Genomic DNA, 14,436 nt, shown 5'->3' on the forward strand with positions numbered 1-14,436 from the left:
ACCAGCATATTAAAAACAAGCTAATCAGAGCTCTATTATTTTCTAAATAAGTTTCTTACTGTTTTTAAAAAAATTTTTAATGTTTATTTTTGAGAGAGGGTGAGCAAGAGCCAGGAAGGGGCAGAGAGAGGGGGTGACAGAGGGTCTGAAGCAGGCTCTATGCTCACTCAAGAGCTGTGAGATCATGCATGACCTGACTCACCTAGGTGCCCCAGGAGAAGTTTCTGATATTACCTATCACCTAATGATATTTATAATTTCTGGTAAGACAATGTTTTCAAGATGAAATAACCACATAGTTACTATCTCAGGAAGCAGAAAACTGACTTGCCAGCATATGAACTAATCATGACCTCTGGTTAATTTAACACACTCCCCAGTCTTTCATTAGTTCCTCCTATCTCACTGAATCCTGTTTTGCACCCATAAAACTCCCGGATCTTCTAACCAATGGACTCAATACCAGAGTAGTTTTTCTCTTTGCAGATACCAGGCTAAGAGGAAACTGTTTAGCTTCCATGTTTGCTAGAGGAAATAGTAGTGATCTAATGTGAACACCTCAAACTTTTACATACCCATTTGTTTGTAAATTGTAGTTATTGTTATAACTCATTAAAATCATCTCTTGGGTTCCTTTGGAGACCTTTGGAAACAGCATGGTACAGTTCATGTCCATTAGGCATTTGTTTTCCCAAATATTACATTAAGTTCTTTACATGAATTTTAATCTAATCTTTGTGCTGGCAAATTACATTAACTGCTGACCCAATAATCACTATTACTACCCCCCTCCCCCACGCACCTTCCCTGACTACCCTTAGTGCTGGGAGAAATCTCCACCTTATCTTTTTACAACTCCAATTTCTTGGAGTGAAACAATACAACATGACTAGGAGATGAATCTTCACTCATTTAAGGAAATCATGGCAAGTGTTCTCCTTTGCTTAGATATTCAAGTTTTCCAGCTTCCTTTGCGACTATAATTGGCACATAACTAACAAGATGTGAAGAGTAAGCTTCTGAAAAAATACCAGGCTGTTAAGTTTCCTGACCTTCCCCTGAATCCAGGTTTGTTATATTGCCAATGTCATCTTTTACTAAAACAGAAAAGAAGTTAAATTTAGGAGTCAGACACACATAGATATGAATCTTGGTTTTCTTCCTGAGCAATACAGGGGAAGATACTTATTTCTGTGAAGCCTCAGTTTTGTCACTTGCTAAACAGGGAAAATGTTATGACAGAACAACAGAATAAATAATAAATGGGGCAATTAAGGTGTGTAAATTTAGTTCCTGGGGTCTATAGTAGAGCTCAATAAATGGGACTGCTTATCAAATTAAAACGAATGAAAACACATCCAATAAACACTCCCTAAGCCACACAATAAACCCTCTTCTCCATGGCCCCACTAAGTAATTTTGGTTTAATGGTCAGCAGAAATAAACGTATTTATGAAAGTTATGTTTTTCTTTTCAAAGGCCCAGTTGTTAGAAAAAAAGCACAAGTTATGTAGACAGCTGACAAATTTCCTTTACTTATTTTTGTATCCACATGATTATAAAAAAGCAAACAGTGTTAAATGGCTATTTCTGGTAAAAACACACAGTGTTCAAACCTAAGAAGGATTACATTCTTTGGACAGGTTTTATTCCCAGGATATCGAACGCCTTGGCCATAACAGCAGCTACTGCTTCACACAGCAGCATACGCCACATGTTTACTTTCAACACTTGTCCTGAGAAAATAGAAAAAAAAAAAAAAAAGATTAATTTGTCTTCTTGAAAACCATTACTAAAGAATCTGTATTACTTCTGTATTTTACTGAAAGGTGAATAGCCTAACCCATGTTTTGGGACTTTAACTAGAATTACCTTCACATTAAAATACAGACAATCCAAGATTTAAATACAGACAATCCAAGGTTAAAATACAGACAATTCAAGAAAGATGTTTCTGTTCAAGAAATCTGTTTCTGATAAGGGGATACAAGTTCTACAATGATTAGAATGATAAATTTTATCTTCCTTCTAAAATTCTTTCAGAGTTTTATCTTAGGCCTCATAGTTTGAAATAACTATAAACTTTAATTTCAGGATAATGGTGAGATTATTTTTCCTAATGAAATTTCAATTCTCAGGCATGACTCTCAAAAACACCTACTAGCCCTGTAACAAATTACTTCAGTCTACTTCAGTAACTGTAACAGAAGCTAGCAGAAAGCCTAAGGTAAGAAAAGATACCACTTTTCTCCCAAAGGCAGTTTCCATTGTCAAAAACTCCCAAAGACTCATTCTGGGACCCTCAGTAACATTGCTTTCATTGGAAATGTCCTATTCCTAGTGGTCTTCCAATTGTTTTCTTTGGAGTTCTATGGTTGGTTCCATGCATGTGCCTGAGGGTGGGGAAAACTACTTTGTGTGGAATGAGAATTCCATTTATGCTTTTATTAGATCTAGTTGAATTTTGTCTGTTATATATGATAACGACCAGTGTATAGTTGGGAAGAAAATCTAGGAGGGGCGGGGCGGGGGTGTTCCATAAATAAAACAAGTTGAAAACCATCCATCCACACCCAATTCAAATAAATGCCTTGCTAGTGCCCCGTCCCCAATATGACCACTGAATACGACACTTACCAGTTTGTCGATCCTTTTCCACACAATAGCAGCTATCATAGAATTCTGTGAAAGTAGTTGCCAGCTCATAGATATAATCACAAAGAGTGTGAAGAAGTAAGTCATCTAAAATCTTCTGGAGAATCTCAGGGAATCGTAAAATGCACCGGCCTAGTTTCCATTCCTTTTCGTGGTCCAAAATGATCTTGGTCTCTTGAGCTGCTTTCTGGAGCATCTCTTCATCAATATTGGCCAGACGTGCAATAGACCTGAAAAATCAGGAAACAGCCATCATTTTCTTTTGTTAGGCACATCCTTCTCCGCTCAGAAATATGTAATAAGAAATGACTGATGTAAATTAAAAATCCTATCAACTGATTCAAAATAGAACAATGTTGTACAAATACCGGATCCTAGTGAAGGCATACAACAAGTAAGCAGCTGTGTTTCCTCTGTCATCCAACATTTTGTCAAAGGAGAATATGTAGTCATTCAACCGGTTATGAGAAAGATCTGCATATTTGATACAACCATAAGCAACGGATGTCTGAGCAGCCTTTAATTCCTCTGCAGTTAAGACCTTTTGGAAAACAAACAAACAAAAACTTCATAGCTTACTGAACGCTGCCTTTGTCCTGGTGCTAAGGCAGAAAAAGTAAACTTTAATAAATATCGACACTGAGGAAACATGGGGCAATCTATAAAAGGAATAATGAAAATATAACTCATCAGCTCTGCATAACAAAATGTTTTTCTATGAGATTTATAAAATATGAAGTGTCTGCTTGAATACTTTCCCCCCAATGTATTCAGTAGATACGAAATAGAAAGCATCAATAATTAGTTTATATCCACTTCATTCCATAAAGATTCTGAAGTACCTTATAGAAAATAAAGTAACATAGCAAACTAGAAAAAAACTTAGGGTCGGGAAATTAATTGAAATTAAAATAGGGTGTCACAATAGAACGGATAAATAAGATATGATATATATAGATAATGGAATTACTCAGCCATTGAAAAGAATGAAATAACATGGATGGATCTAGAGGGAATAATGCTAAGTGAAACAAGTCAGAGAAAGACAAATAGTATGTAATTTCACTCACAGGATTTGAGAAACAAATGATCAGAGAAAAAGAAGACGAAAAAACAGACCCTTAAATATACAGAACAAACTGGTGATTACCAGAGGGGAGGTGGGTAGGGAGATGGGTGAAACAGGTGAAGGGGATTAAGAGTACGCTTATCCTGATGAGCACTGAGTAATGTATAGAACTGCAGAGTCACTATGCTATATGCCAGAAACTAATGTAACACTGTATGTTAATTACACTGGAATTAAAAAAACAGGGTGTCAGGAGTAGGAGGAAGAACTCGTGCATTATTGTATTGTTAATATTTAGCCATGCATTCTAAAGCACTATTAGGCCACAAGTGATTAAGGTTCTTTTCTAGACACAATGGAGTTGTCGATAGTAGACTAACTCTTCTACCAAAAGCAACTATTTAAAAGTTGGATAAATCATAGGAAGCAACTATATGAAGTCATTAGAGAACATCAATATAAGCAAAGTTTGAGGGGCTATATATAATCTTTGGAGAAGGAAAACACAGGAAGTTAAGTCTCACATTTACCTGACCTTTTCCCCTAGGGCACTGTCTAAATCACCATGTGGTAGTGACAGAAGGGAACAAAAGCCAAGCAGAAAGAAGTGGTCTTACTGGGGTAAGAAGAGGGAATTCAGAGTTTGGGGCTTCCAAAAGAGTGAGGAGAAAATCACCAAGATAACACAGAGGAGTGAAAACCTGAACACCTTCTTTCAAACTATCCAATGGCTGGCATTAACAAGGCAGGACTCCCAAAAAAACCCAGCAGGAAAGAGCAAACTGGTAGTTGAAGAACTGAGCAGAGATTTCAGCAGCTGTGTGAGGCTGGGGAGTCCCAGAAGGAGCAAGGGAGAAGGGCACTAGTGAATTACCTGGTGAAACTAGAAGGGCCATATTTTACCAAAAAGAACCGTACCCTAACAGTAAAGATAAAACTGAAATGCTTCATTCAACCCTAACAAAGCTCCAGATCAAGACCGACAGAATTAAGATCACTAGCTGGTATGCAATCTGCCAGAAAAAAACTTAATTGGTTGTTGGAGGAAGATGACATTATCCAAAACCTTTATAATTATGCATTCACAACATCCAGCATCCAGTTTGGGGGGGGGGGGGGAAGGCAGCTTAATAAAAAAGCCAGTTGATATGACTGAAAACCAATGGATGGGAAGAGGACCGACAAGACAACAGAAACAAAAAAGACAAAAGCAACTTTAAAATCTGGAACTGCTTAAAATAAAAAGATATTTAAAAATACTAATTACAGGAGCACCTGGGTGGCTTGGTTAAGCATCTGACTCTTGAGTTGGGCTCAGGTCATGATCCCAGGGACGTGGGATCCAGCCCCGTGTCAGGCTCCATGCTGGGTGTGGAGCCTGCTTGGGATTCTCTTTCTCTCCTTCTGCCCCTCTCCCCTGCTCACACCCTCTCTCTCTAAAATAAATTTGAAAAAAAGTAATAAATAAAAATGAAGACATTAAAAAGACATGACAACCAACTATAATAGGTGATCCCGAACTGGACCCCAGACTGGAAAAACAACATGCATGAGACAAATGGTAAACTTAAATAAGGTCTGTAGACTATTAACTAGTGTTGTATCACTAGTTAGTATCCTGATTCCATAATTATACTATGGATACATAAAGTATTGTTATTTGGGGAAGCTAACATAGCAATTCTTTGTACTATTTTGTAATTTTTATATGCCTAATATTATTTCAAAAATGAAAAGCTAAAATGGGAATGCAAGCCGGTGCAGCCACTCTGGAAAACAGTATGGAGGTTCCTCAAAAAACTAAAAATAGAACTACCCTTCGACCTAGCAACTGCACTACTAGGTATTTATCCAAGGGATACAGGTATGCTGTGTTGAAGGGACACATGCCCTCCAAAGTTTATAGAAGCACTATCAACAATAGCCAAAGCATGGAAGGAGCCCAAATGTCCATCAATGGATGAATGGATAAAGAAGATGTGGTATGTATACACACACACACACACACACACACACACACACACACACACACACAATGGAGTATTACTCGGCAATCAAAAAGAATGAAATCTTGCCATTTGCAACTACGTGGATGGAACTGGAGGGTATTATGCTAAGTGAAATTAGTCAGAGAAAGACAAAAATCATATGACTTCACTCATATGAGGACTTTAAGAGACAAAACAGATGAACATAAGGGAAGGGAAATAAAAATTTTATAAAAACAGGGAGGGGGACAAAACAAAAGAGACTCATAAATATGGAGAACAACCTGAGGGTTACAGGAGGGGTTGTGGGAGGGGGGATGGGCTAAATGGGTAAGGGGCATTAAGGAATCTACTCCTGAAATCATTGTTTCACTATATGCTAACTAATTTGGATGTAAATTTTAAAAAATAAAAAATAAAAAAATGGAAATAGTCTAAAATAAGTAGAGGTAGATTGTATGTTGGTAATATTTTAGATATGTTGGGTTAAATAAAATACATTATTAAAATTAAAAAAAAATGAAAACCTTAAAGAAAACTACAATCGAAATACTCAAAAAATTAGAGGAAAGGGGCAAAACAATGTAGAAAAGATTCAAAATGAAGCAGAGGGAGAAAAAGCATGGGGAAGAAAAAGCAGAGGGGCACCTGGCTGGCTCAGTCAGTAAAGCATATGACTCTTGATCTTGGGGTTTGAGGTCTGAGCTCCACACTGGGGGTGATTACTTAGTTTTTAAAAAGCAGGTGTGAGAGACATATAGGACACACAGTCAAAAATTCTAACACATTATATAAGTACTTAGAATTCTGGGGAGTACAGAATGGAGCAAAGATGAAGTAATTTAAGAGATAGGGCTGAAAATTCTAAACTGATGAAAGAACACAACCTACAGATTTAGGAAGCTCAGCACCTCCCAAGCAGGATAAGTACACTCCACACGCCTCACCTGCAAAAACCCTCAAACCATACTTAGGCATTTATTTAGTCTAAGTACCAAAACAAAGCCTAAGAAAAACAGTAAAAGTAGTCTGAAAAAAAGATACACTACCTTCAAAGGAGCAATGAGATAAGTGATATTGAAAAGAAACTAAAGAAGCTAAAAGACAATGGAATGCCACCTTTAAAATGCTGAAAGAGCTATGGGACTACAATTCTACACTCAATCAAAATACTGTTCAGGGGTGCCTGGGTGGCTCAGTGGTTAAGCGGCCGACTTTGGCTCAGGTCACAATCTCAGTTTGTGAGTTCAAGTCCCTCATTGGGCTCTCTGTTGGCAGTGCAGAGTCAGCTTCAGATCCTCTGTCTCCCCCTCTCTCTGCCCCTCCCCAACTCACACTCTCTCTTCCAAAAATGAACATTTAAAAAAACAGATCGTTCAAAACTACAGGCAATATAAAGATGTTCTCAGACAAATGCCAACAGAATTCATCACCGGCAAACTTGCACTACAAAAAAAGTATTAAAAGGAGATCCTCAAGGAAGAAGTGCACAGGAAAGAGTAAATATGTGAATAGATATAAATACAACAAACAATGGGTAAAGGACTTGAAAAGACCCCTCATGAAAGATATATAAATAGTCAATAAGCATTAAAAAAGGCAATCAACATTACTACTCATCAGGGAAATGCAAATATTAACCACAGTGAGATGCCACTGAATTCAACAGAAAGGATAAAAGACTGACAAATCAAGTGTTGGTAAAGATATGGGGCAAATGGAACAATCAAATATTAGTGGTGGGAGTATATAATGGCTACAATACTCTCTTTGGCAATTTTTAATAAAGTTAGGCAAAGCCAACCCTAACCTTACAATGCAGTAATGGTACATCTACATCCTGCCTAGGCCAGGACTAACATCTTATTCTACTTCTGTAATTGTACTCTTCTGTGTATAGTAGTTCCATCCATTCCCTTATATCACTTGACTTACTGAAGAGTAAAAGACACAAAACCCTTTGAATCTCCATCCTTGACCTCCCTAATGTAGGCTGCAGAATCTAACCCTTTAGTTTGCAATATTTTCCAATCATTCATTCAAAGTTGTGACAGGAGAAATGCCAAGAAGCAGAGATACTACGCCACAGTAACAGCAGGAAAAGGTCATAGCCTTTTGTAGTAGCCAAAGAACTGTATTTTCAAACTCACTAATGAAGCAAACTTACTGTGCAATAAAATCTGAGTAATATAAGCTTACGTGGAGTTTCTAATCCTCCCCAGTTCTCTCTCAAAAAAAAATCACAACACAGCACATGGTACATAATATGCCAACAAGGCTTTAGATTACCTTGTCTCTTTCTTTTTCCTTCAATTTGTCCATGGATCGTTTTAGTCCTTCTTCTAGAAGGTCTATGAGACGCACTGTTTCACCTGAACGTGTTTTAAACTTCTTCCTAAAAAAATGTAAGAGTCCCAATTAAGTAGATTTTGAAACAGAATTTACAACTTAGAATCTTTGAAAATGACGTTTTGACAATGTCTCATTCCACCCGGCAACCGGGGAGAATGCTGAAAGAAAGAGTGGTACTTTCAATTATCTTTCATCTTACAGTCCTCAAATCAAAGCATTCTATGCTTTAGGCTCCCCATAGCACTCTCTACATGTTGACCTATAATACATTCCCTAAAAGGGAAATAGAGAAGACATTTGTTCATTTTCCTCAACATCAAGTTTGTCTTATTTTGCCTTCTCAGAAAAATTAATAAGATACATGTTGATTCTAGAACTGTCTGGAAACTAAGCAAATTCTTTTATTTTTTTAACTTTTATTTATTTTTAAAATTTATATCAAAGTTAGTTAGCATATAATGCAACAATGATTCCAGGAGATTCCTTAATGCCCCTTACCCATTTAGCTCACCCTCCCACAACCCCTCCAGTAACCTTGTTTGTTCTCCGTATTTAAGAGTCTCTTATGTTTTTGTCTCCCTCCCTGTTTTTGTATTATTTTTGCTTCCCTTCCCTTATGTTCATCTGTTTTGTCTCTTAAAGTCCTCATGAGTGAAGTCATATATTTTTCTTCTCTAATTTCACTTAGCATAATACCCTCTAGTTCCATCCACATAGTTGCAAATGGCAAGATCTCATTCCTTTTGATTGCTGAGTAATATTCCATTGTGTATGTGTGCGTGTGTGTGTGTGTATATATATATATACCACATCTTTATCCATTCATCCATCAATAGACATTTGGACTCTTTCCATACTTTGGCTATTGTCGATAGTGCTGCTATAAACATTGGGGTGCATGTGTCCCTTTGAAACAGCACTCCTATGCCCTTTAGATAAATACCTAGTAGTGCAATTGCTGGGTCATAGGGTAGCTCTATTTTTATTTTTTGAGGAACCTCCATACTGTTTTCCAGAGTGGCTGCACCAGCTTGCGTTCCCACCAACAATGCAAAAGAGATCCTCTTTCTCCGCATCCTGGCCAACATCTGTTGTTGCCTGAGTTGTTAATGTTAGCCATTCTGACAGGTGTGAGGTGGTATCTTATTGTGGTTTTGGTTTGTATTTCCCAGATGATGAGTGATATTGAGCATTTTTTTCGTGTATCAGGTGGCCATCTGGATGTCTTCTTTGGAGAAATGTCTTATTGATGTCTTTTGCCCATTTCTTCACTGGATTATTTGTTTTTTAGGTGTTGAGTTTGATAAGTTCTTTATAGATTTTGGATACTAACCCTTTATCTGATATGTCACTTGCAAATATCTTCTCCCATTCCGTTGCTTGCCTTTTAGTTTTGCTGACTGTTTCCTTTGCTGTGCAGAAGATTTTTATTTTGATGAGGTCCCAGTAGTTCATTTCTAAGCAAATTCTTAATTGGAATCTCATTTTTATTTCTCTAGATAATAACCCCACCTGTTGAGTAGCAACCAACTCTGTACAAATCAGCTGAAGAGCTTAAACACAGGATGTCAGGGCTCCATTCATACCACTGAAATCAGAATCTCTGAGAATGTGACAAAAGCTTTGACAGACACTGTCCTGGGCAATGGTACTATTAAAAGCATTTCACAAAAACTGGATTTTACTGGGACAATTGGCTGGCTCAGTTGGTAGAGCATGGGACTTGATCTCAGGTCATGAGTTCAAGCCCCACGTTGGGCTTACTTCAACAAAAATTGGATTATACCTATTAAACAGAAGTTTGTACAACACTGAGTATATAATTTTCTTTTTTATTAAGTTATCTCCATACCTAATGTGGGGCTCAAACTCATGACTCTGAGAACAAGAGTTGTATGCTCCACCAACTGAGCCAGCCAGGCACCTCTAATTTTCTCTTTTTAAAAAATTCTTTGGGGAGGGTGCCTGGCTGGCTCAGCTGACTGAGCATCTGACTTTGGCTAAGATCATGATCTCACGGTTCATGGGCTCAAGGCCTATGTTGGACTCCATGCTGACAGTGGGGAGCCTGCTTGGGATTCTCTCTCTTCCTCTCTCTCTGCTCCTCCCCTGCTCGTGCTGTCTCTCTCAAAAATAAATAAACATTAAATAAAAATAAATAAAAATTCTTTGTGATCACCTTGGCTGGCTCATTCAGTTGAACATGTGACTCTTGATCTTGGGGTTGTCTGAACTCCACATTATCAAAAATAAAATCATAAAAAAAAATTCTTCAAATGCAGAAATGGTACTACAAATGAAGTATGCTTTTCTAGTCAACACAAAGCCTACCAAAATAATCATGGTATTTCCCATTAAAGTTGTATTTTCAGCATTACCTTAGAAAGGATCTTCTTCTTGATTATAGTATTAAAACTTACTATCCTACAAATACATTAAATACTTCTGTGGCTTTCCTTATGCCATCCCCTACTGTTTGACTATTCAGTGACTTCCAAATCTTCTGTCTGATGAAATGATAGCCATCAAAAGAGATGCCAAAATGCTAAGGGAGACCTTCCTATAACATCTCTACAATAAATGGTCTTTTCCTTTACTGCCTATATACACCTGCCTTGAATTTTTCTGCATTTTTTTGGTGCTGGTTTACTGCTCAGACTAGTGGTTCTAATAGAAGGAATCCATACCTGAATATCAAGAGTTTTTAAAAAAATGCCTAATACCTACTTTAGTATGTAGTAAGTCAATAACTTCCCTGGTGGGGCTGGCATGTATAGTTTAACAGTCTCCCCAGGGAACTGCTCTGCTTCACAAGACAGGCTCCTTAGTGTAAAGTCCACATTCTATTATCTTTGTGTACACACTGGAGCATCCAGACAATGCCATTCATATGTGCTCAATAAACAGGTGTCCAAAAAATAAGAGGAAGATGTTTAAATAAAAGGACAAACTATTGCAAAAAGCTTTAAAACAGAAAATTCCACTAAAAAGCAGATGGCAGAATCTGTGAGCATTTCAATGTAAATATTTAAAATATGGTACGCTGCCACTAGTTAACTATCATTAAAATTATTTTTCTCTTTAATGGTGCAGGATGCCATAAATACATAACGGTGAGAGTGCAGAAATATGAAACAATAAAAAAATCATGGAAAAAAACCTCTTAGCCATTATGTGATCAAGTTAATTGCCAAAATATGAGTACTTGTGAGAAATATAGGTATAAAAGTAAATTTGAGAATTTCACCCAACTGTAAGAAAAATCATCTAAATATCAGTCCAGGGGTGCCTGGGTGGCTCAGCCGGTTAAGCATCCGACTTCAGCTTGGGTCATGATCTCACAGTCTGAGTTTGAGCCCCGCGTCGGGCTCTGTGCTGACAGCTCAGAGCCTGGAGCCTGCTTCAGATTCTGTGTCTCCCTCTTTCTCTGCCCCTCCCCTGCTCATGCTCTGTCTCTCTCTGTGTCAAAAATAAATAAAAACATTTAAAAAATAAAAGTAAAAAATAAATAAATACAAGTCCAAAAAACCAACAGTTAATAAACTAAGATACTATAAGCAATACTCAACACATCGTCTGATTTTCAAGCACTTTTTTAGGACCACGACACCAAAATGAGGACCTAGTGTCTTTTGATTCCAAAAAAGTGCAGCTCTACACAAGAGTGTAACTTAAATTATAATTTAAAAATGTTTGATGCTGGGGCACCTGGCTGGCTCAATCAATGAACATATGACTTCGGTTTGGGTCATCTCATGGTTCATGAGTTTGAACCCCACATCTGTCTCTGTGCTGACAGCTCAGAGTCTGCATCAGATTCTAAGTCTCCCCCTCTCTCTCTGCCCCTCTCTGCTCATGCTCCCTCTCAAAAATAAATAAAACATTAAAAAAATTTAAAAAGTGATGTTGATTTCCACGTACTCTAGCTAAAATACCTTCACACATCTAGTCTGATTGTTGTAAACTTCATTAAGGCTTTTGTACATTGGCTAGCCAAGCATCTTGAGCTACTTCATGTGGTTTTTAAAAGCATTACCACTTTGGTGTAATGACATTTGGGCTGGATCACTAAATCTAAAATGCCACAGATTTTTAAAAAAATTTTTTATTTTTTAATGTTTGTTTATTTTTGAGAGAGAGAGACAGAGTGTGAGCGGGTAAGGGGCAGAGAGAGGGAGACATGGAATCTGAAGCAGGCTCCAGGCTCTGAGCTGTCAGCACAGAGCCTGATGCGGGGCTCAAACCCACGAACCGCAAGATCATGACCTGAGGTGAAGTTGGGACGTTTAACTGACTGAGCCACCCAGGTGGCTAAAATGCCACAGATTTTAAAAGACATGATGTTAAATAGCTTAGTGACCCTAAGATATTACTGAATACAAGATGCTAAAAAATTTTATGCCTTTGAGTTGGTGACTATTATCTATATTTGCTTGTATTTATCTTTTATTTCCTAAACATTGTACAGAATGTGGGGAAAAGACTGGAAAACAAAAACTGGATGTATGAATATTAACATGCAGGTCTCAAACTTATTATTTTTGAGATAAACATAAAAATGAAAGCTCAATTTTAAAACTCAATTGGAATCTCAATAAACGTATACCTATTGACTAGGTGTTTAACTGTGAAAGAAAAAGACAATTACAAAATGCTTGAAATATACTGTTGAGTATTTTCTTGAAATCTGAGGAGGTACTGTGATCGACTTTACAATTTAGATCTGTGCAAATGGAAACCCTCTTAAAATCTGTTAAATCTAGTGTGGTTTTCATTCAACTCTTTACAAATCTCCCGAAAAGGCTACATTCTCTAATAGTGATAACACATAGGTACAAAAAAGCTCAGCTGGCAGCATCTGCAGACTGAGAAAAATTATGCACTTTAATTCTAATTTAATATCTAATGAAACATAGCCTTTTGCAAATAAATCTGGGGGTTGTGTATGTTATTAATACTCAGACTTTCCAGACTTACTTGTCTTCACCCAGCACCACACCAAATCCAGCATGAAACACTCGAGTTACTTTAGGGTCATACCAACCAATCATTTGAGCAGCACCAAATATTGTCTGGAAGTGCACAGACTACAAAGAAACAAATAGAAAGTTATCTGCTAAACTTTCTAATAACAAAAAAGTGACTTAAAGCTCTGTATGTAGCGATAAAGATTTGTAAAGTTTAAATCTCACAAATCTTAGAAGGCAAGCATAATTATAATTATAAATAAGATCATCTTTATTCCCAATATATGAGAAACAGGTAAAGCAGGACTGTTACTTTCTATGTTCAAAGGTTTTAAAGTGGCTGAATTAATAGTAGGTTCATGGTGCAAAAATTTCAGTTATATTTTAGGTCTCACAACCCCCTTTCAGATAGGAATGGTCACTGATGTTCAGGAAAGTAATCACCAGTTGATGGAGAAAAGCGGAAAAGCTGGGAAATATATTCCGATGTGGTCAAATCCAAACCCGGTTTTTTCTCTGTTACAGCAAAGTTCTGATCTTTAGTCTTTGGAAGACTTCTATGTGCTAAATGCCACAAACCTCGCCATACTGTCTCAGTTCCAATCAGACCATGTAAGAACATAAACAAATCTGCAAACTCACTTGTCCACTGTCCACTACATAGATAATCATATCTGCTTTTTCCTCAAATAGTCTTTGTTTAATAGCAGCCAGGTCAGATGTATCATAAGTGTAACCTCCATCTGATTTTACTATGGTTAATGGTACAGAACATCCTGGGACAAACACAATCTTTCTGCCATCATCCACTTGCACAAATCCTAGGAAAGAAATCTTCATTAATAATGTTAAAAGAACCCTGAAGGAATATAAAGGATGAGCCATTATAAGATATTTACCAGAGAGCTCAAGAAATCACATTTTATTTTCTATGACCTACTAGAAGTCTGGGAAAATAGCTATTGTCTGGGTAGCACATCATTTCCTCAGGGTAGAGGTAAGATATCTGGCAGTTTTCTGCATTCACACTACATTTGGCTCCTAAAAACGTCCCTAAAATTTTATTACCTTAAAAGTATAATCCCTAGGCCACAGATTGTGATTAATAAATACCATTTCCCACTCAAGGAGCCAGGCTTTCTTGGAGATACGAGATTAGCTGATTCTAGATCTAAAGCAGGAAATGTACAATAATCCTAGAATGTTGTGTACCTGAAAGCAAGTAAACTAGCAAAGACTAGAGAGACCGTAGGGCTCAAGAAAAAGACAAAAAATAGGAAAGCCAATTTGAGGAAGCTACCATTAGCCAAAAAATGAGACAGTGATTATTAAAAAGTAAAATAAAGGCAAATGATTTCAAAATGTAGAATGGAATAAACCCCATTTATAATAATGCCAAAAACAA

At 37.2% G+C, this 14,436-nt stretch overlaps 1 protein-coding gene across 1 annotated transcript in view; it reads right to left on the reverse strand.

Moving 5' to 3' along the window:
* Positions 1-1,511: 1,511 nt before the first annotated feature.
* The window catches only part of RARS1 (arginyl-tRNA synthetase 1), a 40,042-nt gene continuing 27,117 nt past the window's right edge, over positions 1,512-14,436 (reverse strand). The window contains exons 11-16 of the mRNA XM_045502245.1: positions 13,674-13,852; positions 13,042-13,151; positions 8,002-8,107; positions 3,024-3,196; positions 2,638-2,885; positions 1,512-1,736 (exon numbers count right to left, since the gene is read on the reverse strand). Coding sequence (XP_045358201.1) covers positions 1,627-1,736; positions 2,638-2,885; positions 3,024-3,196; positions 8,002-8,107; positions 13,042-13,151; positions 13,674-13,852 — 926 coding nt within the window. The 3' untranslated portion in view covers positions 1,512-1,626. The remainder of the gene's footprint in view (positions 1,737-2,637; positions 2,886-3,023; positions 3,197-8,001; positions 8,108-13,041; positions 13,152-13,673; positions 13,853-14,436) is intronic.

This window comes from Leopardus geoffroyi, chromosome A1 (genome assembly GCF_018350155.1).
Source record: "Leopardus geoffroyi isolate Oge1 chromosome A1, O.geoffroyi_Oge1_pat1.0, whole genome shotgun sequence".
Lineage (NCBI taxonomy): Eukaryota > Metazoa > Chordata > Mammalia > Carnivora > Felidae > Leopardus > Leopardus geoffroyi.